The 27,087-nt window shown below is 38.7% G+C and overlaps 1 protein-coding gene across 1 annotated transcript in view; it reads right to left on the bottom strand.

Annotated features, from left to right (window-relative positions):
* Positions 1–27,087, bottom strand: part of ofcc1 (orofacial cleft 1 candidate 1) — a 101,593-nt gene that overhangs the window by 54,155 nt on the left and 20,351 nt on the right. The window contains exons 9-16 of the mRNA XM_014008436.1: positions 26,249–26,316; positions 22,872–22,995; positions 19,421–19,663; positions 15,074–15,216; positions 14,723–14,837; positions 13,150–13,426; positions 5,631–5,722; positions 3,716–3,861 (exon numbers count right to left, since the gene is read on the bottom strand). Coding sequence (XP_013863890.1) covers positions 3,716–3,861; positions 5,631–5,722; positions 13,150–13,426; positions 14,723–14,837; positions 15,074–15,216; positions 19,421–19,663; positions 22,872–22,995; positions 26,249–26,316 — 1,208 coding nt within the window. The remainder of the gene's footprint in view (positions 1–3,715; positions 3,862–5,630; positions 5,723–13,149; positions 13,427–14,722; positions 14,838–15,073; positions 15,217–19,420; positions 19,664–22,871; positions 22,996–26,248; positions 26,317–27,087) is intronic.

Here is a 27,087-nt window from a genome sequence, read left to right as displayed (position 1 = left end):
GTTTGTAAAAAAAATAACAACATGTGCACAGAGAGGTGATAAGTGGAAGAAAAAATATATGTGTGTGTATTATATATATATATATATTTACAGATGATATTTTATGATTCTGCCAAATTTTCCACAAGCAAACTTCATGAACTATGTTTAGCTTCACTCAGAAGAACTCTACTGGATAAAGTGCTTTAATTATGTGTACTAAATTAAAAAATAGGAGGGTTTGCATTAGTCTTTCATGCATGTTCAAACTGATATCAGCAGCATGACTCTTAAAAAACACAATGAATCATTCCTAACTCATTCTCATACTCCATTTCATCTGCCTCCAAACTGTCAATACTTGCAGCGGAAGTACTTTGTGTTTCCTCTGAAGCTGCAACCAGTGGTTTATGAGTTTTATGGTTCCCTGTGTGAGGCTTCCTCTACCTCTTTTTAGGCTGACRGTTTCACTTTTGATGCTGCACACCTGGAACTGAAGTTTCTAAAAGTTAACTGAATCAAATCATTACCAGAAGTGTTATGTCACATTTAAAAATAAAAATCTGAACTATAATAAAGGTTATAATACGACACCTATTTATGTTTCAGGTATCAATAAAGCATTGCTTAAAATAGAAACATTATTATTTTTATTTTTAAAAAAGTCTTATTGTGTTGATGCAAACCTTATAGGTTACTTTATTTGTACTTCTACTTTTACACACTCTGATWAGGACTGTTTTGCTGTTTGTAGATTTAAAGTCATGTATATGTGCTGTAATGGAAACACACTCTCCATGTCTGTACATTTATCTCACCAGCTGAATGAAATGCTCCTTATTGTGACTTTTATCTGGGTGCACCGTGTTTCAGTATTTGTGTCATTCTTATCCGAACTGAATCTTCCTGTTTGCTTAATTATGCATCAGCCTCTGATTTGCACGTTTGTGTCAGGATGCCCCATATAAATCCCAACGAGCTAAGCCTCTTGTGGCTCAATAGATGGCAGTAATATCCCTCAATCACTGCAGTATGAATCCCCTTTCGCACTTAAAACACATGAATATGCAGACGTGTGCACACTCAGTGGGTAAACTGTGCACAAAAACATAAACACATATAGTCAGGGAGTGAAAACAAGCCGAGCTGCGAAAAAAAAGGCCAGAAGAAATGAGATAAAATCACAATGACAAATAAAATTAAAAGATAAATCCATAATAAATCCCCGTTTTTTCTTGATCTCTGTGAGTTTTCAGGTGATGCAGAGAGGCCGTGAGCGATTGGAACGCCACGGTGGGAAAAGACGGGCGAGGGTGTGAGCTGGAGACTGCCGCCTCTCCGCCTTTGTTGTCAAATTCAACACCGGCGCTGGATCTTTCTAATAGTCTGATGAGGAGAGGGCAGGAGAGACGCCTTCAGCTCACAGATACTGTAATGCGTGAGCTTGTAAAGATGAAATCAATAGCAGCAGCACCTTCACAGGGCATCGGGGAAAAGCCCAAGTTCCAGCTCAATACAATTCGTACCTGTAACTGACAGAAACGTCTCATTTTACCCAAACGGCTACCGCTCAAAGGTAAAAAGCTGCGCTATGAATAATTGTGAAAAACCATTTAATTGTGTTCCTTTGTGAGCACTCTGTTTCGTGTTGTTTCTGTGTCCGACCCTCCCCTTCCAGATTGTCCCGGTGTCGTCATTTGTTGGCAGGATGCTCCGGTAATCATTTGAATTCCCCGAGTATGTTCAGAAGATGTCAGGGAGTAGTCTCTGATCTTGTTTAATATGTGACCAGCAGCTATAAATTACAAACTCCCCAGAAATGAGCAAACAAGGATACTTTAAAAAAAATCTCCAGGGAGAATTTCCCTTTATGTTTCTGTTACACGCACAGAAAGTCTCTGATTCGCCCACCCTCAAGTGTAGCCACGCGTCTGGTAATCTCCTCCCCTTAATTTAGCTGCTGTTCAAATAAAAAATACTTGCAACTTTTATTTTTTAGTTGGAATAAGCAGTTTAATTTTTAATTTATTTTTTAGGCTGTTTTCATGCTCCGTGCTGGATGGCACCTTGTTGCTTTAGACAAATTAAATGTTCAGGTTTGAAATTCTCCCCATTTTGCTGTCTTTGTGTTTTCATGATTTTTTTTTTATTTAAATGATATGCTAAGGAAGTGGTTCCCAAACTTTTTATCTTCTGACCCACAAAATATCCATGGCAAAAACTTGTGACCCCAAATATTACTGGTCTGAGTACACAAACTTTGTTAACAACCCTAAAAACACAGGCTTTTTGACGATCTAAACAGCTTGTACACAAATATAAATTCTTATTTATACTAATTTTGTGTTTTTGTAATAATTATAGGGAAAATATTACATCATCACCCTTTAAATTGATTTCTGGAGATTATCTAAGGTGCTTCATGACCCTTAATTGGGTCCCAAGCCCAACTTTGGGAACCAAAGTGCAGTGGTTCCCAAACATTTCAGCTTCTGACCCACAAAATAACAGTAGCAGAGACCTGTGTCCCCAACTATTTTTGGATGATAAACATTTGTATCAGGTCAACTAAACATGGGCATAGTAACAATATTTTTATACTACATTTATCCATTTTTAAATAACCTCACACCTTTGTAACAACTAAGGCAAAAATGTAATTAATTCAGAAAATCTTTTCAGGACCCCACCTTGATGTTTCAGGACCCCACTTTGGGTCCCGACCCCAACTTTGGGAAACACTGTGCTAAGGTACACCCATGTTTTTTAAGCGAAAAAAAGAAAAAAAAAACAAGTTGTGCTGTGATTAAAACAATGTCCTGGTTGTTCAGATGCAAAACTGTTACAGATCACACTTGTATAMCTTTATAAACACATTTTAACTCCAACAGACAATAAAGTCCCCATTAAGTCAGTTGTTGCCAGTGTTGTATAAAGTACCTCAAGGTGATACTTGAGTAAAAGTACAAGTATCTTATCATAAAAATACTTTGGTAAAAGTTAAAATCTTCTCTAAAAATATTGAGTAAAAGTTTTAAAGTATCTGATWTTTTTTGTACTTAAGTATCAAAAGAAAATTYCTGACAAAATCTASTTAAGGATTAAAAGTAAAAGTACTGAGTAAAAGTGAGCAGTTGGATTTTCCAAAATAATAGTAGAAAATATTTTTTCTAACGGCGTGCAGCTGTGATGGGTTGTGTACAAGCTATTAGTGTGTCAGAATGGTAAATATTTATACTTCTCATCCAACCACAGTTAAATTCACTTTATCCAGGAGACACAGTTTATCAGGACAGTATTTTTAAAGTAATAACTCAGAATAAAATAGGAGTAACAACTTTCTACTTCTTACCTTTTTAAAAAATGTAGTGAGTAGAAAGGACAGATAATTGTGTAAAAATGTAACGAGTAAAAGCAAAATATAGGCTGAAAAATACTCAAGTAAAGTACAGATACCCAAAAATTCTACTTAAGTACAGTAACAAAGTGTTTGTACTTAATTACTTTACAACTCTGGTTGTTGCTCATTATTTTAAGGGCAGCTGAGGCTAAGATTTACTTCTCATCGTTATTTCATGTTAAATAAAAGCCGAGTTTAATGAGATTTAGGTGAGATTTCGTGTAAAATCATCAAATTATTTCCCAAAGTGTTCAGGGCACATGTTGTCACTTTTTGCTGCCAGTTTAGTTTTTTTCCCTCRTCTGAAAATTTGCGAGAAGGGTTAGCTAGACTTACTGTAAGACAAACGTGTACCCCTCCATCTCCTCCGTGGAGAGGTTTCCCACTGAAGCGTGCATCCTCTGTTTGTCTGCCTGCAGAGGCGGCGCACTTCTGCCGCTCACGCTGGGGCCGCAGCTATTTGTCTTCTTGATTGGCTTCTCCTGTGAGGAACAGAAAATCGGGGAGAGCACATACGGATGTCATTTGTAATCAAAGCAGGAAACGGGGGCCTTTTGAATTTATCTTGGGGGATGCACGCGGCGACACCGACAGTGTGTGTGGCATTTTCGGGGAGGCTTCGTCTATATCTCACCCGCGCCTCAATTGACACGAGACAAGAGTGACGGCGAAATCGCATACGGCACGCCATCATTCAAGTGGAGTTCATTTGGGGGAACATGTGTACGGTGACGGTGGCGTTAAATATGTGATATCGGAGCAGCTGGCACTGTTTTTTTTTTTCCACACAAGTCGTTTACTGTCAGCGTCATAAACACAAACTGAGTTAGGAAGTAGGATTTAAATTTTTTCCACCAAGGTACTTGCGAGCAGATAGTATTTGTTAAGCCGCCAACATGTTAACGGCTTGCTTTCCCTGGCCCTGTCAGCCCCGTCTGTGTTGCCCTTGGGTGGGCTTAGTGCCTTTCTGCTTGAAGTTGTGACATACACACTGATGTATGTTAATGAGATCCACAGTTGGAAGAAGCCACCTCTCTCTTTCTTATAACCCTCCCTCATTCTACCTTTTTTTTCCTCACTTCCAATTTTTTCCCCTCATTCCTGCCCTCCATCRCTCATTCTTTGTCTCTTCTTCTGACATAAACTGGGCCCAGGAAGTTGTAAAAAAGGGCAGAGTCCCATAAAAGCTCGATCCGTTTTCATAGTGCAATCTACGCCAAAGCAAGCTTGGACTCCAGAGTGATGATCACAATAAAAAGGTAGAAAGAAGCAAGAAGGAAAGCAGAGTGAGAGGGGAAAAAAATGCAGAAGATATATAAACCACAATGTTCTCTGGTGTCTCCACACAATAAATTTAATGCAATACCTTAAGAGGAGGGTTGCGTTTAGAGCTGGATTCCAGCCCTGTGGGCAAAGTGGTTGCCTGGAGAAAATTCATTTTAATTAGGCCTGCACTGCAGGTTGAAGGGCTGAAATCTGATCCCTTGTGCTCCCAGGCTGGGGCAGGTTGGAGATCACTCCACTTAATCATTAGACAACTGGGTTCAACGCCGCAACGTTTGACAGGTTTTAAAAGACGAGACGGAAACGGGGAAGAGAAAACACGGTCTGTGGAGGTTTCAGGGAAATAAAACCTCATATCAACAAACTCATTTATTTAGCAGGTCATCGCTGATTAATGGCGCGCCGAAGAGCCTCTGGTAGATCAACAAAAGGAGGTTAGCAGGAAGGGAAAAACTTGTCGGGAGGCAGAAGAGGAGAACGCGAAACAAAAGCAGCTTCTAACTACCTGAACAATAACATCAAAACAACAAAAGGCRGCGGCGGGGACGGACCGGGAGGCAGCGAGGCCAGATCAGCACACAGAGTCATTTTACAATTACCACTTCAAAGTGTGGCAGCTAACATGCAAGCTTTGATTCATTTAGCTTAAGTCTTCTGTGGCACAGGAAGAGGCGGGTTTTCAGATGGTTTAGGGAAAAAAAAAGGCCTGACTGGCATTGCTGATTTCACAGAATCTGAGTTGCTTTGGCTTGTCAAGCACATCAAAACTGGCTTTGAAGGCTGAAAACTACCTGTTAGTGTGAAATGTATTTTGACAAATCTCAGATAATAAGCTGGGGAGGTGTGTGTGTGAGAGTGTGAGTGTGTGTAGGGTGTACAGAAAGAGGTGGGAAGGAAAGGAAACGGGAAAACAGAGTGCTTGTTTTTTTTAAGGGTCAGGACTTGTCCTGGTTWATCTCAGATTTACCTTGAAGAGAATGGCCTCCTCTGCTTTCTCCTCACATGGATCACTCTTCTCTCCAACTTTTCCAGAACAGGCTTCTGGGGAGTGATGCTTCCCTGCATCCAAAAAATAAAAAAAAATAAATGTGCAGCAAGTGTGCAATTTTTTTTAAACTTTTTTCAGCCAGATTAACCACATTATTTAGTAACACTAAATACAACAAAATTCAAATTACAAAAAAAAGTTATTGAAAGTACAGAAAACATTTAGTCAGTATTTAACATATAAATGAGAAGAAGCGAAACAAAGTTATCACAATGTTTCAAAGCAGTTATGCAAAAGAAAACCATCATTTTCAGGATTTTTTTGTCACCCTTTGATTATTAGAGCAACATTAATTTCTTTTTTGTCTCGTCTTTGTGCTCAGACAAAACAGATATTTTGTTCTGATATCAGGAAAGATGCAAATTCAACAAAGTTGTGTTTTTAATGCAGAGAGGAACCATCATTAACTGTCACTACACGGTAATTTCCCTCTCCTCCAGAGCTGAGCCATACATTGGAGGGTTTTGACACTCTAATGTATGCAATTGAAAATTATGAAAAATCGGCACAGAAATGAAGCTGGGTGGCGATACATTCCCCCTTTTCTTCTGTTCTTTGTAAAATTACATTTGAAGTGTTTTCCATCCGCCATCTCCCCCCTTTTCTCCCTATCTGTCTCACTTCTTTTGCTGTAATTTAAATGGTAAGCTGCCAGATGTGTGGCTCATGCTTGAAGTGTTGAGGATCTGCATTATTTAGCATATTAACATTCAGAGAATTTAAAAAAAGGGGCTCCTGCTTTGCCTGGAGGTTGTAATTAAGTAAACCTTAGCTTRGTAAGTGTAGAAATCTTCCTATGTGAAACTTTCCCCTGATGGAACCAATCACATCTATATAATACATACGGAAAACTCAGGAAAGATATAATTTTTTTTCTTGCCACGGGATTAAATATATCAGTAGTAATAACTTAAATATAGGCCGCATATAAAACATCTTTCTGACAGCTAAAGTGTAGTACATGCAAATGGGGGAGAAGAGTCTGCTCATCCGTGTTTAAAAGTGACTCTAAAATCAGATTTCACACAAATGGGGCTTTTATTTACCATCACTCCGCTGGTAAACAGTTAAAGCTTTCACAGTTGCAGGGTAATCAAGTTATTTTTGCTCTATTCGTGGGATGAAAATGTTTATTCGAACATTTTCTTGGCATTACATAAGTGCAATCTCAATTATGTGTCAGCATTGAAATCAATCAAATGTCTGTGTACACAGTGTAAACATACTTTAGTGTATTTTTTATTTATTTATTTGCATTTTTAGAAGGTTTTCATTTTTAAACTGACGTGCAAAAGCACCCTTGATTTTATTTACGAAATTCTGAGTCGAACTTTGAGTAAATGCTCAATTAAAGCCAACAATGTGTGTGTCCTTGTGCAGATACCCTGAGACGGAACAGTACAACCCAGGACCATCTTTTCCTTGCATGAGCGCGCACACACACACACACCTCTCAGCCTCTATTAGCAAAAACAACTGTCCAAACTCATGGACTTGGATTCCCCCATGGATTCGCATGCTTTCATACCACCAAACACACACACTCGCTGCACCAGGCCCCACTCGCTGGTGGTCAGATGCTGTGGAACCAAAATCAGTGCGGAGGCAGCATCGACAGCTCTGACAGCTAAGGGCTACGTCCGTGAACTCAGAGCGCTGAAGCCGCCACAACTCCAGCCTCTCCGGGCACCCAAGGCCAACAACGAACTCCTTGTTATCCTCCTCCCCCCATTGCGCTCTGAGCTACGTTAAGAACCAGCACACACGCTCATCCAGCACCGCGTCAATGCACCCACACACCGAAAGGCAAAAGATATCAATGCGGACACTTGCATATATGCACAAATATTTTTCAAGGGTAGAAATGCGAGAGTGTGCTGCTTACAAACAAAGTCAGGTTGAGTAAAGGAAAAAAGCCTGCAGGCTCCACCTCTGTAGCACTCYCCATCACCGTGTTAGCAGTGTGATGGAACCGGAGCGAGATGCCAGTTCTTGCACACCTAGCCTCCTAATTGCCCGATGACTGGTCGAAATTTGCAGAAGAATCAAAGGTTAGAAACTCACAGATTGCCCCTGAGTCCAGAACAGGATGTTGTGCTATGGTTGCTACGATACTGCAAGGATTTGGTGTTGATCCATTCAAGAGAGTATTTTCTTTTAATCAGCTGCTTTTTAATGGCAGTTACAGATGCTCACTAAGTTATAATATGTGCTCCTTTGTAATTATTTTAACACAGTTTGGCTTATGAAACAAAGTTCGAGAACTCTTTGCATTTTGGTAACCATCACATTTTTGCTTGTAGGTGTATTTGTGGTGGTGTTGTAGTGCTTGAGACTGTTCTTGGTCTCAAGACCACTTTTTGATGGTCTTGGTCTTGTCTCGGACTCGACAGCATTTGTACTCGGTCTTGTTGTTGTCTCAGACAATGAGGACTCGAAATTTTATTTCAAGACCAGTCAAGACCACAACTGTGTAAATATCACTATATAGCCAATTTGTCCAATAACATTGTCCAATTTATTAATTAACATTCTTGCTTTCATTGGATTTAAAATGTAGCTACTGATTCAAATTCAAACCTGACTCATTGCTATTTATGTATTTTTGTTACGGGCTGTCACTCATCCCCACCCACCGTCACTCGCACGCAAGCACTCCCAGAAAGTGAACCGTGGTTCTCTGGAAGGGGTAGAAATTTTTAAGTAAAACAATTTGGCAACATAAACAATATCGTTATAAAACAACAACAACCAGGAGAAATCGTACAGCAACTTTTAAATTCTGCAGTGCTTCACWTTCAGAGACGGTGGGGACATTAAAGTTTTATCGTCACTAACGTTAATCTGCCTCTGTAGCAAAATTATTGCTTTCAAAAATTTTGTCAATATTAGCTCTCTATATTAGGTTAGGTACATTTGTACAGAATACTCCATCTCTATACTCCATCACTAATTTTTTTTTTCTGGTCTTGGTCTTGACTCGGCCTCGCCCTCCATTAGTCTTGGTCTCGACTTGGTCCGGGCCCTAAAAGTCTTGGTCTTGTCTAAGTCTCGAGACACTGTGTGGTCTTAGTCTTGACTTGGTCTCAGGTTAGGTTGTCTTGACTACAACACTAATTTGTGGTGGTGCAAATGTATGGTTTTCTATGTTTACTGGTCCATCTACTTTTTGGTCATTCATTTTTCTTTGTAAAAACATTTAAAAAACTGATGGTTATTAGCTTTCTTCATTTTAAACTCTAAAAACGGTTTGTCTTTTAGCCCCATGTACCTGTTGGAGTAAAACCCAATGTGCTAAAAAACACCAGAAGCTCCAGAAAGCTGTTTGAATTATCAGTGATACTGTATACAAAGTACCAGCTGACACCTGCTAAATAAATGCAGAAATAGTTAGCTACTGTGGCTACCTGATTAGCTAGTTAACGTGTTTATTCATCCCATCATCAGACCATTTAAAGTGGTGCTAGAGAAATAGTTTTTAAAAAGAAATAAGTTAGACTAGCTATATTAATAAAATACAGTCTGCAGGCAGTTTAAAGAAATGCAAAAGTAGCTAGCTAGTGTTTATTTATTGAGGCTGCCTGGTTTGCTAGTTAATATGTTTATTTATCCCATCAAACCATCTGAAGTGGTGCTAAAGAAGTAGTTTAAAAGAAATTAACTAGACTAGTTATATTAATAAAATATAGTCTGCAGGTGGTTAATTAAAAAAGTACAAAAATAGTTAGCTAGCTTTTATTTGTTGCAGCTAACTGGTTAGCTACTGTAGTTAACGTGCTTATTCATCCTGTTATCARTCCACTTAAAGCGACACTAGTGAAATAGTTTTTAAAAAAGAGATTAGCTAGTTATAATAATAAAATATCTGCAGGTAGTTATTTAAAGAAATGCAAAAGTAGTTAGCTAGAATTTATTTACAGGCAGCCAGCTGTTATTAAAAAGCTGACTCCACCTTAAATGGTCTGGTAACAGTGCTAAATTTCTGGTTATACAGTATAAAATAAATAAAAAATAAAACAACAAACTCTTTCCCCGTTTTGAAGTTTAAAATAAAAATAAATTAATTGTATGTTTTTGTTTTTCAATTGCTTTAATATAAAAATAATTTCTTATTTTCACTTTCCCTATGTAACAAACAAACCAAAAAGCACGACTGATAGAGAGATGATGCAACAATGTGGTTGGAAATTCAGATAACTGGGAGATAACCTGGAGGAGGGGGAACCCTGAAAGTACAGGGAGGCGCTCCAACAAAGACACTTTTTTTCTGTGCTCAAGGATACGAATTCTGAGATAAATTTGTTAAATGGAAAAACAAACAAAAGATACAAATGAATAAATAAAGAAATAGCGATACAGTTTCATCTGCACACTCATAGTCATCCACTACAGGCGATCAAGAAACAAGACACTGATCTAATTAGTCATTTGGGTTCAAACAAACCCAGTGTAACTGGATCATTCAGTTAATGTGAAAGGTCACTAAACCCACAGCGCCTCGAGCTAATCAGAAGCCAAATACACTTCATTATGCTTAGACAAGTCATCTGAGGTAAATCAGATTATTTCCATAATTTATCTTAAACACAGATTTACAGTATAAATTTACCCACAACAGCATTTACAGTCATCTTTCAAATCTCTGATTACAACTTGTCAAAGCTATTATTTTGGAAAACTTTGTTTTAATGAGGATTAATTATTTTAAGCCCTCATTAATACTTACTTCCTGTCTCACTGTCAAACTCTGCTTCGTGTTCAGTATCAGTAACTTTGAGACAAATGTGTAAAATCCACAGAGAAAGTGTTCTCCACACGGCACATATCAGAAACAGGGAGGCGTGACAAAGGAAGGAAATCTCTGAGAACCCCACAATTTGGCTATGAACCGAGGAAGGGAGCATAATTTGTTCCTCTTTCCAGCACAGAATTGGATTTCCATTTTTGGCAAAGTTAAAGTTGTCCGTCCAATSGCTCCCTTTTGCCTTGACGTATCCCTCCATCTGCGTGCCATAATTCACTCCAGAGGTAATGCAACATGAACTGATCTGTATGCAAATGAGGCGCAGACGTCAGGTTGGCTTAGAGAACGGTGCGGATGAGGTGTTGTTCTGGACACCTTTTGATCTGTTATTTCACTGGTGGATCAGGTTCACTTCCTAAGCAACCTCCTCACCTGGCTGTTCGTTTTCGTTCTACGCTTGTGCGAGAGCTTGGGCGTTTTGCCTCGTGGGGCAGAGCACAAACCCCCCACAGAAAGTGGGTTTCTGCCTCTCCTGCGCTCCTTCTCGGTCTTTGGAAAGGCAGTCGGTTCGTTGGGGACGCTTCCCTTGTGGGCGCTAGAATCTCGGTGGGGGGTCACAGGTCAGCTAGCGGAGGAAGCGACAAGCTGTGAAATGTAAAAGACCAATTTCTTCCACATGTTTCAGTGCTGGGAGAACACTGCCAAGCTGTCAGCCGGCATCACGTTTAAAATGGGCCAGGGTGCTACCCAGCAGACCTGTCACAACTCATTTGTAATTAAAAAGCCTGTGTGATGTTTAAAGCAGAGCACCCCAGAAACTTTTCAGAACTGTTAAATAAAGATGAGCTGTGCACGAAAGAAAGAAAGAAAAAGGGGGAAACAGAGAGTATTAATAAAGATACTAGCCAGTAATATTTGTCCTATATGAATACTAATTGAGCTTATTGAGTATATTTGACTCCTTTGACAGATAGTGCTGGAAGTAGTGCTGGGCGGTATGACCAGAACTGTATATCATGGYATTTATAACAATTATCCGTATCACTATCAGACATTATTTTTTTTGTCCGTCACAACTTAGGTTGATGTCAAAATGTCCAAACACTGCTTATTGATCAGCAAACTGTGGTCTACTGGAGTGACTTTCTTTCTGCAACACAAAAACTTTGGTAAAGATTTCTTTTATGGTACCCTTATTACCATGTAATTACAAGGTCATAAAAATGTTATTAAATGTAATTACTATCTTATTACTATGTAATTACATGGTAATTAGGGTACAAAAGAAAAAACTACTGTTAGTAAAACTATCTTTATTGGGTAAGTACAATCAAATTACTATTCAATAGTAACTCAACACTATATTTATAACCAAAAGAATGCAACTAAATTTTGAAGAAAGCGTTACCGAAACTTTTTCTTGACAATTTTTTTCCTGTCCCTCTGTTCATGTCGCGTTTTCYCTCCTCTGTCTTTTCTTCCTGCCCTGRTTGGAGACATTAGTCGTACATTCCACGTCACGTTAGCATCAAGGAAAGGCAGGTACAGCCACAATCAGGCACTGAAGAGGTTTGACATYCAGCAATGGCAAAAATTGGATTTTTTTAYATTTTTGTCAGCCAATGAAAGCGASAAAATCACCACCTGCCACCAATTATTGGCTGTGTCTCAATTCAGGGRTTGTAGCCAACATAGGGCACACGTCACTGCCCAACGATGTAGGCTGTCCCAAGTCTGAGGAGCCGGCAAATGCGGCMGAGAAAACCCCAAAAACATAGGCTGCATCTGGWATCCTACGCAGCCGACGATATCCCAGGATTCATTGCACTGTCAAAAAACTAAAAAAAAGACATCAGAGGTTCTTTTATTTTTTCAGAGTTTGGAAATTTATCACTGACGGAGCAACTAAATTTGACATGTAGGTTTAGACTTAGACTTGGTTTCCCTGGCAATAGATTAAACCGGTAACAAGCAAAACTACTTTGATTAAAAGCTATTTCACTAGAAAACTGCATTTTTTATTTGGAATGAAAAGTTGAACAAATCAAGCAAACAAACTAATGCCAATACAAATATGCCAGTTATTTTTGTTTGTTTTAAATTTACAACCAAATTTGTAAATATAAATTGTGCCTGCACAGTTTTTATGCCTTCTAGGCTGATTTTAGACATTTTGTTTATGATCAGAAGGTCACAGGTTCGATTCCCCAAACTGACACAAGAATTTGTTGGGAAAGGTGAAGGTGAAGGACCAGCTCTGCCTTCATTCCTCCCACTGTGAGCCCTTCAGAAAGGCCCTTAACCCACCAGCTGTTCCCCAGGCTCTCGTAAAAGGCAGTCCTCCGCTCCACATGTGTGATGGGAAAAATGCAGAGAATGAATTTTAAAGTGATTAATCTGGTAAAACATTAATATTAAATGTGAGCTATCACTGACGGGGCTGGTCTTGCTACCTAAGCTAATCTCTTGGGTTTTGGCGCATAATCTAATAAAGAAAACATCCTTTTGTTAACGCAGTGTTTCTTCTGGCAAGCTTTCCTCCCTGTCTTTATTTAAATTTACCCTCAAGCTCATTCACGCTCACGTTGCTTGAAGAGAAGCCRGTCGTTCTTCCTTCCCCACAGCTGCTGACATTCGGGTGACATTTCCTCCCCACTGTGGCATGGTCGCAGGTTTTTAACTCGGGACTCCTACCTGGCAGAGATGAGGAAGAGCAGGCGGAATCAGCTGACAGGTGAACAGCTGAACCCTGGTGAGAGCGTGCCGCGGTGGGTTCTCCCGCTCTGCAGCCAGGGCCCGCGTGCAGGAGCTGAACGGGCCGAGGACAGAGCTGAGGCTGGGATGGAGGGCGGGACTGGAGTGGCGCCTGGGTGACCTCAGGTTTGGTCGTGRCAGGAGGGTCAGACGAGGATACAGGTGGTCCAACCAAGAGTTCTGGTCCTGAAGATGTTCCAGGTGGGAGCCTTTTTACCTGAAACACAACAAACCACAGGGGACCAACAGGGAGGTGAATACGYCTGTTAAACTACAAGTCCAGTAAGCGTGTTTATTGTTTTCCAGCTAATAAGATTAGTATTTTTKTTTATATGTAAGTACCTCTGTACTGTGCTAAGAAAAACCAAAAACATGTGAGTGTAACTCCATTTGAGGAGTTTCAAAATCCTATATTTCATAGACATCTATACAGATTTAYTGTGCAAATGTTGTTCTGGTATCAGCAGAGACAAAACAAAAAAAGAGTATCAAAGCAGCTGCTGACAATAGTAATGATAGCGTAATCCAAACAACATGTTCCAGTCAGAGGGACAGACAGAGAGGCAAACGGAAAAAGACAGAAAGCATTGTTCTGGATTTTAATTCAATTAAGATGTTTACTAATTTAATCAATGCATCAGCTCAGAAGCATCTGGATTTATTGGGTAAAGATGTGTTTTTTTTTCTTTTTCCTCTCTGGGGACAGTTTTCATTTTCTCTGTAAAGACTTTTTATCATAGGAAACCCAAATATCTAACCTCATCCTGCCTTTCAAACCTTCGATAATAAGAGGGGGAGGTGCTGCTGCTGTGCATTTATTTAAACTTCATTTAAATGAATTTTCACGTAACAAAAAAGGCAACAAAAATCTGGAATTAATGACGAATGTAGAAGGAAAAAAAACAAGAATATTTAAGTTGCAGATTAAAGTCCTATTGTTAATTAAAGGAATGCACATCTCTGGCTTCCATGTAGAAATAGAGTAAAATCATATTTCGTTTAAAAATAAGKGCACTGTTTTGCTCAATTTATTTTGGATCTCCTTCAGTGTGGGTTAACCTCTGTGCTAAAGTTATATTTGTTAAATTCTCAGAGTTATAACCATTTTATTGCTGGTTAATGACAATTAAGTTCACACACATGCATGGCTGCCTTCAGGCTGAGATCTATGATCTTAATAGGATTTAAAGAAAAGGTAAATAAATGAATAAAAATAGCTGTGACAACAATTTTGGAGGAGCACTCAGAGTATAAGTTGGGGAATAGGCTCAGCAACTTCCATTGCAAGTTTTAGCTTTATATCTGTAAAACTGACTTAGTTGTAGCCATTTGTTGTCTTTACTTTGGCAGCCATCTTGAATTGGATTGACTGCAAAAGTTCAGAGATCCGTCCGGTAGTTAGAGGTTTTTTTTTTTTTTTTTGTTGCAAACATTCTTAACAAATGAACACACAGACACACAAGCCAAAAAACATTATCGCCCCTTCTCTTTCCGGCGATAATGAAACACGCACTTGAAAATACAGGTTGCACAGCCAGTGGTCCAGATCGGAGGAGATGAGCGCTTCGATTTTCTTAAACTGGTCCAGTCGTGTGCTGGGCTCGCCCCTGAGCAGTGGAGTTCTGAACCTGGGTGGGTGAGGCAGACTGGTTGTGATCACAGTTGCATCCAGACACTTGATGGTTGAAGTACACATTCATGTAAATAAAGCTYGTTTTTCCTTCTTAGTTAGTTGGAAACATTTGTTGTGATGAACTGTCACAAGTTAAGATAATGTATATACTTTTGCCTGGCCTTTTTTTGTCTTTTGTTTTTTCCATTTTAGTATAAAAAATGTTGCATTGAAGGTATTTAATGAACTAACCTGCCTTGCACTGGGCTGAGGCTTGGCCCACACAAAGGAAATACTCCCCAGGCTAGAACAGAGTTAATGTGGCTGCTGTGCCGGCTGATGAGCTGGAATACTAAGACCATAGAGGGGGTGATGTCGCAGGCAGCAGGTAAGCTCTACAGACATAAAAAAACACAAAGTATCCTACAGTTCAAATGAACAGTGACGCCTAAGATCATCTCTGACTCTTATTGTACAAATTACATTTACTTGTATGTTGGGTGATATGCATAATGTCGTTGTTCCACTGGTGGGCAACAATGGTGCGGTTTCTGCGTTTAAACATTTCCAGATGCTACCRGGGGCTTTTATTTTGAAAACTAGGGTGTCAGACGACTTCCTTAGGTTCTTACCTCTAGTTTGACACCCTTACAAAATAAAAGAAAAATAATGTCAAAAGGCTTTTAAGCAGAGTTGTAATGTAACTAAGTACAAATACTTTGTTACTGTACTTAAGTAAAATTTTTGGGTATCTGTACTTTACTTGAGTAATTATTTTTCATCGTACTTTTTACTTTTACTTTACATTTTTACACAATTATCTGTACTTTCTACTCACTACATGTTTAAAAAAAAGGTAAGAAGTAGAAAGTCATTACTCCTATTTTATTAGTAGCTGTTAATACTTAAAAATACTATCCTGGTAAATTGTGTCTCCTGGATAGAGTGAATTTAATTGTGTTTAGATGAGAAGTATAAATAAATACCATTCTGACACACTATTAGCTTGTACACAACCCATCACAGCTGCACGCCGTTAGAAAAAATTTTTTTTTGAGAAGTCACCTCCCAATAAATGTCATTTTGGAAAATCTAACTGCTCAGTTTTACTCAGTACTTTTACTTTTAATACTTAAGTAGATTTTGTGTCAGAAATATACTTTTGATATTTAAGTACAAAAAATATCAAATACTCTAAGACTTTTACTCAAGTAATATTTTTAGAGAAGACTTTAATTTTTACCGGAGTATTTTTATGATAAGATACTTGTACTTTTACTCAAGTATCACTTTGAGGTACTTTATACAACACTGCTTTTAAGGGATTTTAGGAGCAACTGTTAAAGTCTTAAATGAATGCTAAGTTGCTAATTTTMCCTACAATTTTCACCCATTTTACATTTAATTGCCAGAAAGGCCACATAAACTGATAAATACTGAACGGCAGCTTCAGACTGCTGTTGTTGAACTGACAGATAACGAATTTCACTTTTAGCAAGGCCACCATAAATCAAACTGATGATATTATGGGTGTCTTGTGTGAAGCAAAAAGAAAAAAAAACGTAGGTGGTTAGCAGTGGATGGCGAACACATGCGTCCTTATTTACCCAGAGAACAGTGGGTTTGCTTAAAAAATGAACTGACAGTGAGGTGTGCACCGGTTCATCCATCACTGGCTGCAAATATTTTATCCCTTTATTAGTTGTAATGGAAAATGCAGAGGACTTGTTTTAATGCATAAATTATGTGTAGCCCGTTCACCACCACACACATCCTGCATTGCACCTGTGAAACGAGGGTTAGCCGTGTGTGACTGGTGACACAAATAAATGGAGGAATATCACAGATTACAGATACTGAAGATATTTGTTTAATTCATTAGCGGGTGTCGGGGTGAGCTGCATGAATAGTGGCRTCTGCGCACGCCGTCACTGCAGATGTGCTCGTGTTTGAGCCGAGTGGCTCGTGTTACCGTCAGGTTTGGGAGAATGGACAATGTGCTTTTTTCTCACTTCCTCTGTTTACGAAGGATTTTCTTAAACCAGCTGTGGTATTAACTGAGAACATATTTGAAAGAAGGAAAAAAACAAGGACAACCCTTGCATGAACTAACAGGTCACCTTCTTTTCTTAAAAAAAGTTAGGTAAACTTTCAACAGACAAAAATATGGACCAAACTCATGGCCACCTGTCGGACCAGAGTTTAACACTACARCCATCTTATGTAGAGAAATGACAGATATTTTGGTTAAACCTTAAAAATCCCATTTGCAATAACATCTATTATGACAAAGTTGGAGTATGTATTGTATTCACATTTTGCCGTGCAGCACTTTGGTTGTCTTGAGGTGTGTAAAGTGCTATATAAAAAAAGTTTTCATTGATTGACTGATAAATAACTCTCAGCTACTACCACAGCAAATGTTAGCACAATATTATTTACAATTGACTGCAGTGTAGTCAATTTGGTTTTCTGTGGTCATTTGGCTGTGGCAGCCATCTTGAATGGAGTTGGCCTCAAAAGTTATTCATGCACTTCTAGACGTGCATTCAAAAATATTTTCCTAAAAGTTTGAATTGTCCAGAATTCATGAGAAACGAAAATCAAAAATTACTTGCTGCTTTACTTAAAACAACCTATTCTCAAAAACTTTCACTGTTGTAATTCATTTTGTTAAAAAACAACTGATTTTACATTGTGTGGATTTTTACATAGAATTCCATATTTTCAATCACAAACAGCAGCAGCTAGCTGTAGCATTTCCAGTACAGCCTGTGGCATGTTTGGCTGTAATATATTAATCTTTCTGTTAGAATAACTGGGTAAAATTTGACAACAATATAAAGGTTTAAAAATCAGATATTTTACGTTGGACACGATTTAAGTTGACGCAGCTTTGATCTTGGCTCCACTCAGACTAGTAGCTAAAGAGTACATAGTATCTACACCAGGTAAGGTATTAATTATTTAGAACCTAAACAACCGAGATAACTATTGCGTTAATTAAACCACTCACATTTTTCCTTCAGCCTTATAGTTAAATGAGGACATTCAGTCCCTGAACTCTTCTCGGGGGTTCCCACCAACCTGCACATGTAAGGCACTCCACTGTTTCTGTCTTAATCCATCCCAGACAGACAAAGCAAATGGTGAATGAAAAAAAAAGTGGCAGAGAGATAGAGAGAAGGAAAGGAAAATAAGCTCCTGGCCTCCTCCTACCATCACTAATTCCTCATTTCCTCTGAGAAGGAACTGCAAGTATTTCTAAAATCGCACGCTATAGTGTGGGCAAGTGGAGAGAGGGGTGGGAAAGAAAGAAAGAAAGAAAAAAAAAACGGCTAAACAAGTAGTCTCGAACAAATCTGATCAGCCTTTCCACTGCTGTCAATGAGAATAACAACAACTGGTTTGTCTATAAAGCACAGCTCAGAGTTTAGGGAGGAGAGGAGGGAAAAGAAGAGTGACATGAAGCATTTTTATGCCTTACTTAAACCTTTTTTCAGAATCAGATCCCAGGTCTGCATTCAGTTCATGCCAGCTTTTACCCCCATCCTTTTTTTTGTTAGATAGAAGCTGGAGACAATATTATGAGAGAGCTTGAGCTCAGTGAATACACCCACCAGTGTGCTGACAGTGTCCACATGTGCAAAACGCTGCAGATAGGCCTTACACTGAGTCTATATGGGATCAGGAAGGACACTGAATTTACAGGCTTGTTTTTAAGGTTTGAATCTTTTGTCCTGCACACATCAATTCAGTGAATAAACAGAACCAAAGAGTCCTAATCCACCGGTCAATGTGGACCATCCAGAATAAATCTGTGGGTTGTTTAAGATTAGTGCTGCTTATATACAGAGGATGGCTTCCTTCACATGGAGAGCTTTAAAGGACCGTTGTTGTGAAATCTGGACAGATTTTATCTAATATAATCTGCTGGGTTTGCTCTTTAAAAAGAACCAAAAACAGAAAAATGTATTTATTCCTCTATTATGTAAAGAAAATGGAGGCTGAGATGTTTTAACACTCCTCAGATATGGTGCAACTTTCTTTACTTTTGCCTTTGTCCCCCTTTTTTAAAGCTCAGAAACTAAAAAGTGCAAAAAAACATGTACATGTTACTATTTATTTAATGTTTGACTTTGGTAATATAAAGCAACAGCTGACRTATGGTTGGATTTACATGCATGCTTAGAAAGTTGAGTTTGAGGGGTTGTTTTATTCATATGGAGTTCTGCAGAATTGAGGTGTCAGCTACAACCACAACAAAGTTTAGCTCAATTTCTGTTAAATACTGAGTTTTAGGCATTTCTGTGTAAGCTGATTAGTTGTTGCAAATGTTACATTAACATATCTGCAGTGGAGGATAGATGGGAAGATTTGAAATAATACTTGTGCTATGTGTCAATTTTTATCAATAAAAATATTTTTTATTATAAGCTCTGGATAAATAAATGCATATAACTACTGTACTTGACTTAAAACATTCTAAATCTTCCTGCTTCATAAAAAAGCATTAATGCCATATTTAAATCATAATTATCATCATTATAATCATATTTAAATCATCAACTGTGAAATWGAAGAAAACAAACTGCGTACCATGCACAGGCTCTGGTTGATGTGCAGAGTRTTGTCGTAGAAGCGGCCTCGGTGCTCCGTCGGCTCAGTGGACACCGCCCAGATTTGCTGCTCTTTCTTGCTGTGCAAGGCTAGAGCCGGACCCCCCAGATGGCTGTGAAGGGCCACGCTGACGGAATAGAGACCCTTAGGAAGTTTGTCTCTCGTGGCCCTCAGACAGCGCACGCACACCTCTGCGGGCTGAGGGACGTTCCTCTGGTTCTCCTGTGGAACACAAAGTGGATTCATGGTTTGATTTGTTATCAGTTCTGTTTAAAGTGCACACATCCCCTGTGAGCCAGCAAAGTGTTTTCTCCTACCAGATGGGAACTCTTAACTCTCAMAAATTCCTCATTAGAATAACTTAAAARTAACGTTCAGACCAAATATCAATGGGTAACCCTGATTAGGAAGACAAACCGAGGCACAGCTCTCATGTCAGGATGATCAAAATGTAGCTTGAAAAGCAGGAATCTGAAAATGTGCTGAGGTCATTTTGACTGAATATGACTTCATCATGTTTAACGTGATGGGTCAGGTGTGTTCTCATTTAAATAAAGGCTGTGTCCAAATTCAGAGGCTGCGTCCTCCGAAGACCAAATTTGTCGTCCGCTTACGTCACAGCGCCGCGCCKGAGGCTGTCCAAATTTGAAGACTCCTCCAGTTCAACAAATGTGTCCTTTTTCCCCCYGATTTGAGGGACGGGTCCGATGGATCCCTCTCAGCGCACCATATCCCATAATGCATTGTGGGTCGACCAGAGATTTGTTTTTATCCTTCTCGTAAYGGCAGATGAAGTGACAAACTACGATTTTTAAAAAAAATTGGCAGTATGAAATTGAAAGTTTCAAACAGTTGTGTTGTTAATGCTTTCATCATTATCACATGTTTTTAAATATTATTCTTGTCTGAAATCAAACAAACTTGTATAGAGAAATAAACATGCACCTGTATGGCAGGCCCTTTAGTTCTTCAAATATTAACTTTAAGCTAATTTTGTTGTTTTAGGATATTTATAAAATTAATATATTGATATCTTGCTAATTTTGATCTATTTTTGCTTCTGTTTAGCGTTATCACGGTTGATAGGTGACAGGAGATACCCTGATTTTGGACACAGCTAAAGGCTCATAGTATCACTGGTTGTATTTATTGTATTATGCTGGGTATCAATGTCAGTTATCCTCCCTGGTCACCTAAAACTGCAAAAAAATTGTATTTCTTTTAATTGAAAATAACTTATTAACAACTATTGTTATGACTGATTTCATGCATGAACTATGTTTGCTATTCTGGTCATTCTGTAGAGTGTGTTGCACTAGTTTTACAGTTCATGTATGAGCATAATGATGGGTCTGTTGACATAAAACAAATCTGTAACAACAAATGATCTATTGACTTCTTAAAACAAAACATTTTGACTGCTTCTCTGAGAGGCACAGATGAAGATAACACTAAGAAATAATATTCAGTCTTTATCTCCTAAATCTATTTTTGTATACACATAAATGTGTGTGTATGACTACACATACATTTTAGAATTGTCCAGTATTGTCTTCACCGACTCAGACCCTCCACACAGACACACATTCATCTTGCAGAGGCTGTGAGGTAGGAAGTTCTGCAGCCTGCAGCAAAACCCCTCATTATCCCTTTGGATACCAAAAACATTTTAGGTAGAAGTGAAATTAGTATAAGTGGCAGTAAAGAGATTTAGCCCACATGCCTCACGTTTAGGAGGAGGTGAGGAAGGCCTCAACGCTCCCACTGCAAAAAAGATGYGTGCATGCAGGCTGGAAAACAAGGAGGCGGAGTTAAAAGGGGAATAAAGAAGCAAAGAAAAAGAAATAAAAACATTTTCACCGGCGTCTAATTTGCTGCGYGTACAGTACATCTTTAAGAAGTATTGTTATTATCTGGCCCACATCACTGCGCAGGCATCAGAAGAGACAGTGAATACAGCAAGGAGAAGGTAAAAGGTGAAGTGAGCCAATTTTCCATATCAGAGGTGGTTTGTTTGCCCCAAGCCTGAGTTGTGCCTAAAGTGCCATAACATTACAGCACTCCTCCAGATGAGATCAAAGACTCCAGTAAGGGATCCTCCGTGGTTTTGTTGGCAAGCGGCCGTCCTTTCACTGAAACATCTTTTCAGGGCTTTCCACACATTGACTGATCACACAAAATGCACTCTTAATAGAGACAGGAAATGCCACATACAAAAACTTCCTTTCTTTCTAAGTACGGGCTAATATTCAGAGATTAAGCTTTCGTGTTAATTATTTTCATTTTAATTAGTAAATCTTAACTAACAATGAACATTTACCCTTAAATTTTTTTGGCTTCGGAACGAAGGAGGGGGTGAAGAAAAGGAGAGAATAAATATGACAATCTTTTCGGGACCTCCGGGCAGGATTACTGATGCAGGCTGCCTTAGTTATTAAACACGTTCTAAATTAAATGCCTCCATGAATTTTGCACAGAAATATATTTTCATAGTTTTGCATGCCAAATGTGACATTTTATATTTCAGATTCATCTCGCTGCAGTAATTTTCAGGAAATGTCATACAAACAAAGATTTTGTCAATTACCAAAAGAAATTACTATGCGTGGTGGGTTTGGCCATTGCTTCTCTCTATCTTTTTTTTCTTTCTTTTTTCCCCCTCTCCCTGCTTTGCCCCCTATTCTGCCTGTGCTAGTTGTTTCAAGTCAGCAAGCCATAAAAAATCTTTATCTCAGTGAAACACAGCAATTTGGGAGATAATCGAATGGTGACTGGGGGGCACAAACGCCAGTCTGAGGAATTATACCACAATCTCCCCTGCATTTACAACCTTCCTCAAAGCCAGTTGTCACCCTGGAAGGAAAGCCCCCGACTGAAGATTCATTACATCTTTAAGCCAGCACGGTGGCATGGCAGACTCATCCCCAGATGCAACACAACAGCACACTCCTCCCACAGCTGGGGATGCTGCTGCTAAAACTGCACTTCTGCTTTCCTCACTTGCTTCCTTCTTCCTCTTTTGTCTTCTTTCCATCTTTTAAGGCTCGATTTCCCACCTACTTAWATTCCTTAAACTGAAGACACTCGCACGCGGTACAAAAGCTTTATTTTCTTGTATGCTGAAGGAAAATAATGTGCTTGTATGGTTAGCATGAAGCCTTTGAATCCACTTCTGTGTGCCTCTGTGTAGACACAGAACTTATTTAAAATACAAGAAAATAGCTGCTTTTAATTCAGCATTCTCTCACAAGTCCCATTCATCCTAGGTTTCACTTAATTACATCATTTGACTTTTTTTTTTTTTACCAAACAAAACTTGACTTTTTAGGATTTGTAAACAACTGAGGATCAATATCGACTCGAACTCTTTAAGAGCACAGATTCCATTTTTTTAACGTTTGTTTCTCAGTTCACTAACGCTGCTGTTTACCTGCCACAGGGGCTGTGATGCCGAAGTGAAGCATTCTGGGAGTTCCGTCATCAGGTTTAGTTTGGTCATCGCTTCCTCTTGTCCTTCCCCAAGCACTCTGAGTGATGGGCTTTCCAGGGTTTTGCTGCAAAGCACACAAATGTGACACACTGTTTGTGTATTTATTCAGTGCCCTTGATAAAAAAGCATCATTTTTGCACCGTTTTTATTTTCTCTGCACTTTTCACTTTCGGTCACACTAGCAGCACTAGTTTTGCTGCACTAGTTCAACAAACAGTCTTGAAGCACTTTGTGCTGACTAGGGACACTAGCTGTGTTTCCATTGTAAAACTTTGTTGATATTCTGTTAATGTCGAAAAAACAGTTTCGCAACTGCAGTGTTTCCATTAAGAAACGCTATTAAAGCCACGCGTGAATACGTTTGTTCTCGCGACAAGTCATTACAAACATGGYGGCCATGGATGTAAACACATAGCATGTTGCTACCACGACACTAGCGCTCATCATCAGAGGAGACTTCGGTGTCTTTTATCGAGTCTTTCCAGAGACAAGTCCCTACTTGGGAGTGGCTACGTTTGCAGGCTTTTTGGGAAATTGTAGTCGGTGAGTTTAATACTTTCTTTTACTACTTCGGTGATTTCACTACTACTTTTACTTCCTGTTATCTTCTTCTTCTTCTTCATATTTTCGCCAGTAGAAACAGCTGGTTCTTGATCACGTCACTCATGTGATGCAAAAAAAGTGTTTCCATTGCAGTTTTGCGAAATACATCAATTTCGATATGGCTGGAAAACCACCTCTTTCTAGCACAAAAGCATTTTATCGAAAAACATTTTTTTTTTCGAAATTGACGTGTTTCCAATGAGCAAATTTATTTTCGAAATTCTAATTTGAGCATTTTCATGGTCAGTGGAAACGCAGCTACTTTGCTTCACAAGTTGGAGCTGAGCTGAGGCAAAACTGCTGACTAGTATGACTTCTGCTTCACCTAGTTTTACAAAAGCACCACTTTTTTTTAAAAAAGTGTACTAGTAAGAAAATTTGTTGAACTAGTGCACCGAAATGGTAAAATGATGCAACTAAATTTTCTACTACTGCAGTTTAATCATTAAACAGTGGGGGAGAATGATGCCTTATACCCAGAGTTGTAACGTAACCAAGWACAGATACTTTGTTACTGTACTTAAATAGAAATTTTGTTTATCTGTACTTTACTTGAGTAATCGTTTTTCAGGCTATTTCTTACATTTTTACACAATTATCTGTCCTTACATTTAAAAAAAGGTAAGAAGTAGAAAGTCATTACTCCTTTCATTTTGGCTTGTAATACTATTTTGATAAATTGTACTGAAGAAATGTATTGGGGTCTGCTTATATACTGATTTTAATGGTATATATATTTTTAGAACAGTAATATATTTTATAATGTGATTATTTGTTTGACTTGATGATTTTATGTAGATGCATGCCTGAACACAGATTCAACACAAAACTGAACCGTTGATCTTCATTAGGTCAGGACATTTTGTCTGTGGACATGACTCRMGCAAGGTTAKGGACCCCATCCTGATGATGCAATAAAATGGGTGGAGTCATGTCCTGAAGATCCTGTTATATTGAACTGACTTCCGGAAAACGGGGCCTGAACGCAGACCGAGAATAAAAGCTGCCTTCAGCCGGAGCTGCTCTGTGCTGTTGTATGACTCTTTCACATTGAGTTTCCAYRTATTGGTACATTCTCTGTGTGATTCAAGCACATAAAATGGTAAASGAACACGCTTAATAATTTTCTTTCAGTACCAATTGTGGTTGGATGCTCATAGCCGCAGCCCTTTAGGAAACCGTGTTTTGGAGAGGTCACCCAATAAAAGTCATTTTGGAAAATATAATAAAATTTATATATCAAATATATAATTCTTACTCAATGCTTTTAATACTTAAGTGCAAATTTTGTCAGTATAAAGAAGTATAAAGAAAATCAGATACTTTAAGACTTACAGAAGTAATATTTTCAGAGGAGACTAACTTTTACTTTAAAAGTAATTTTATGATTAAATACTTGTAATTATTCTTAAGTATCACTTTGAGGTACTTTACACAACACTGCTTATAACAAGGACATTGATTAAAGACACAAATGGTTTGCCATACACCATCACTTCTATGACACACAGTTGCACAAGGCTAACCCTGTTAACTACCACCTGCATTTTGGACCCTCTGTTGTTCTACTCTGTAGCCAACAGCAGCTCAATCTAATAATGCCACAAAAAAAAAAAAAAAAAACATTTCCATCGAGTCTCTCTCTCTCTGTGTCTGTGTGTGTGTGTCTCCCTGCACCTTTCCTCTGTGTCGTTCTCATCCTGCCTTTCAATCTTATCAGTGGTAATGTAATAAGCGGTTGCTTTGCTCTGTCTCCTCGCCACCTCTCTTAATTCCTCAAAATAAAGCAATATCACAGGGGCCCCGGCCTGCCTGGGTCTGGGGATAAGATGCTTGTTAAAGGAAGGATAATTCAGCAAATAAATGCACCGCATCAAAGGCAGCCACTGGATCTTTCTTTCTTTTCTCTCCCTCCCCTCTGTTTGCCTATCAAAAGTATTACATGAGCTTTCATCAGTTCACAACAAGGCACAATGTGCTTCCTAATGCAATTACTCAACCCCCATTAAATCAGAAACAGTGGAAACAAATGAATTACACATTTGTTACCAAAACCACAAGTCTGCTGTGTGTCTCGTCTTTCATTTTTTATTTATTTTTTATTTATTTATTTGTTCATAGGCATGGGGAGTGAAAAGTGAAATCATTTCTCATTCAATTTCAGGCAGATGTAGCCCTGGGTGATGCAAAGAAAGTCTCCCATGTCTAATAGCCACCCACTATTGATATCAGAAAGAATTTACAGGGTTCAAGGCTGTCAGAGGAGGTCATCTCGCTAAAGTCCAAACCACATTCATCTGACAGGGCTGGTGTCCGACTCCCACCCACCCACACGCAGCCCGGCTCGGCGCGAAATGCTGATGCATACAGCAGTTTCCTGATTTTATCATGTCAGCCGGCGCGGCAGTCCGTAATTACTAAAAAACTTAAACATGCTAAGTCGATCGCCCGCAGGGCTCTCGCCACGAGATGTGATGTCTGACGAAAGTGGATGGAGCAAGAATTGATGCACCTCCGAGCTGCAGCGACACAGACAGGTTTCTGTACCCTAGAGCCATATTACCCACAATGCAACGCCTGCCGACAAAAAAAGCCTTGCAGAGGACGTATGAATCTTGAATGTCAGTGAGGGTACAAATGGTTTTTCACACAATTAATAATTACAACCGTATGATATGAATTTTGCAAAGAAAAAGATGAGGAGCTGTATTTACCCCGGAAACAGTGTGTTCAGCCTCGGTTGTTGGCTCAGGGTTTCCTCAGAGTCTCTCTGTAAGCTGGACTTTATTGAAAAACACAAAACAAAACATATATCAGTTAAAATTTGTGATTAAGCCTTAATTACTTGATAAGCTATATTATAAATGTTAACATTAGATTATATGAAGCAGCATTTTTGTAAGTTAAAGAACAAGCTGATTAATGGAATGCAATACCTTATGGAAAGCATTTTTTCATGACTTGAATGAATGAATGAATTAGTTTATTTAGTCGGGACAATGTGCAATTTAAACATAAACATAAAAACATTTGATGCATTGCACCAGATTTAGCCTAAGGCTAATTTACATCTGTAGTCCTCCAGATAATTAGTTATCTTATAATTAGTAATCTTATAATTAGTAATCTTTGAGTTTTCCATTATTTTCATGTTTTTTATTCATTTTGTTTCAAATAAAATAAAACCTGTTTCTGACTGGATGCCTTGAAAAATCACCAAAATGTTTGAACTCAGCAGGAATAAGTTTTATTTGCAGAACGGTTTGCCTGCAGTAAATACACACACACAGTTTGTATTTCTATCCTTATTAGGACCGTTCATTGACTTCCATTCATTTCCAGTAGTTTTTATAGCCTGACCCACTTTACCCTAAAACTAACCTAAACTCAGTTCACACCTAAACCTGACCCCCAATCCAAAAAATGTAGTTCCACCATATTAGGACCGGTCTTTGGTTCGCATTAGTACTACTAGTCTTGACAAGATAGGTGTGTATACCAGAGATGGTCCTAAAAAGGTAACAAAAACAAGTACACACACACACACACACAC

This window comes from Austrofundulus limnaeus, unplaced genomic scaffold (assembly GCF_001266775.1).
Source record: "Austrofundulus limnaeus strain Quisiro unplaced genomic scaffold, Austrofundulus_limnaeus-1.0 Scaffold50, whole genome shotgun sequence".
Classification (NCBI taxonomy): Eukaryota; Metazoa; Chordata; class Actinopteri; order Cyprinodontiformes; family Rivulidae; genus Austrofundulus; species Austrofundulus limnaeus.
This window is presented reverse-complemented; position numbering and strand designations above follow the sequence as displayed.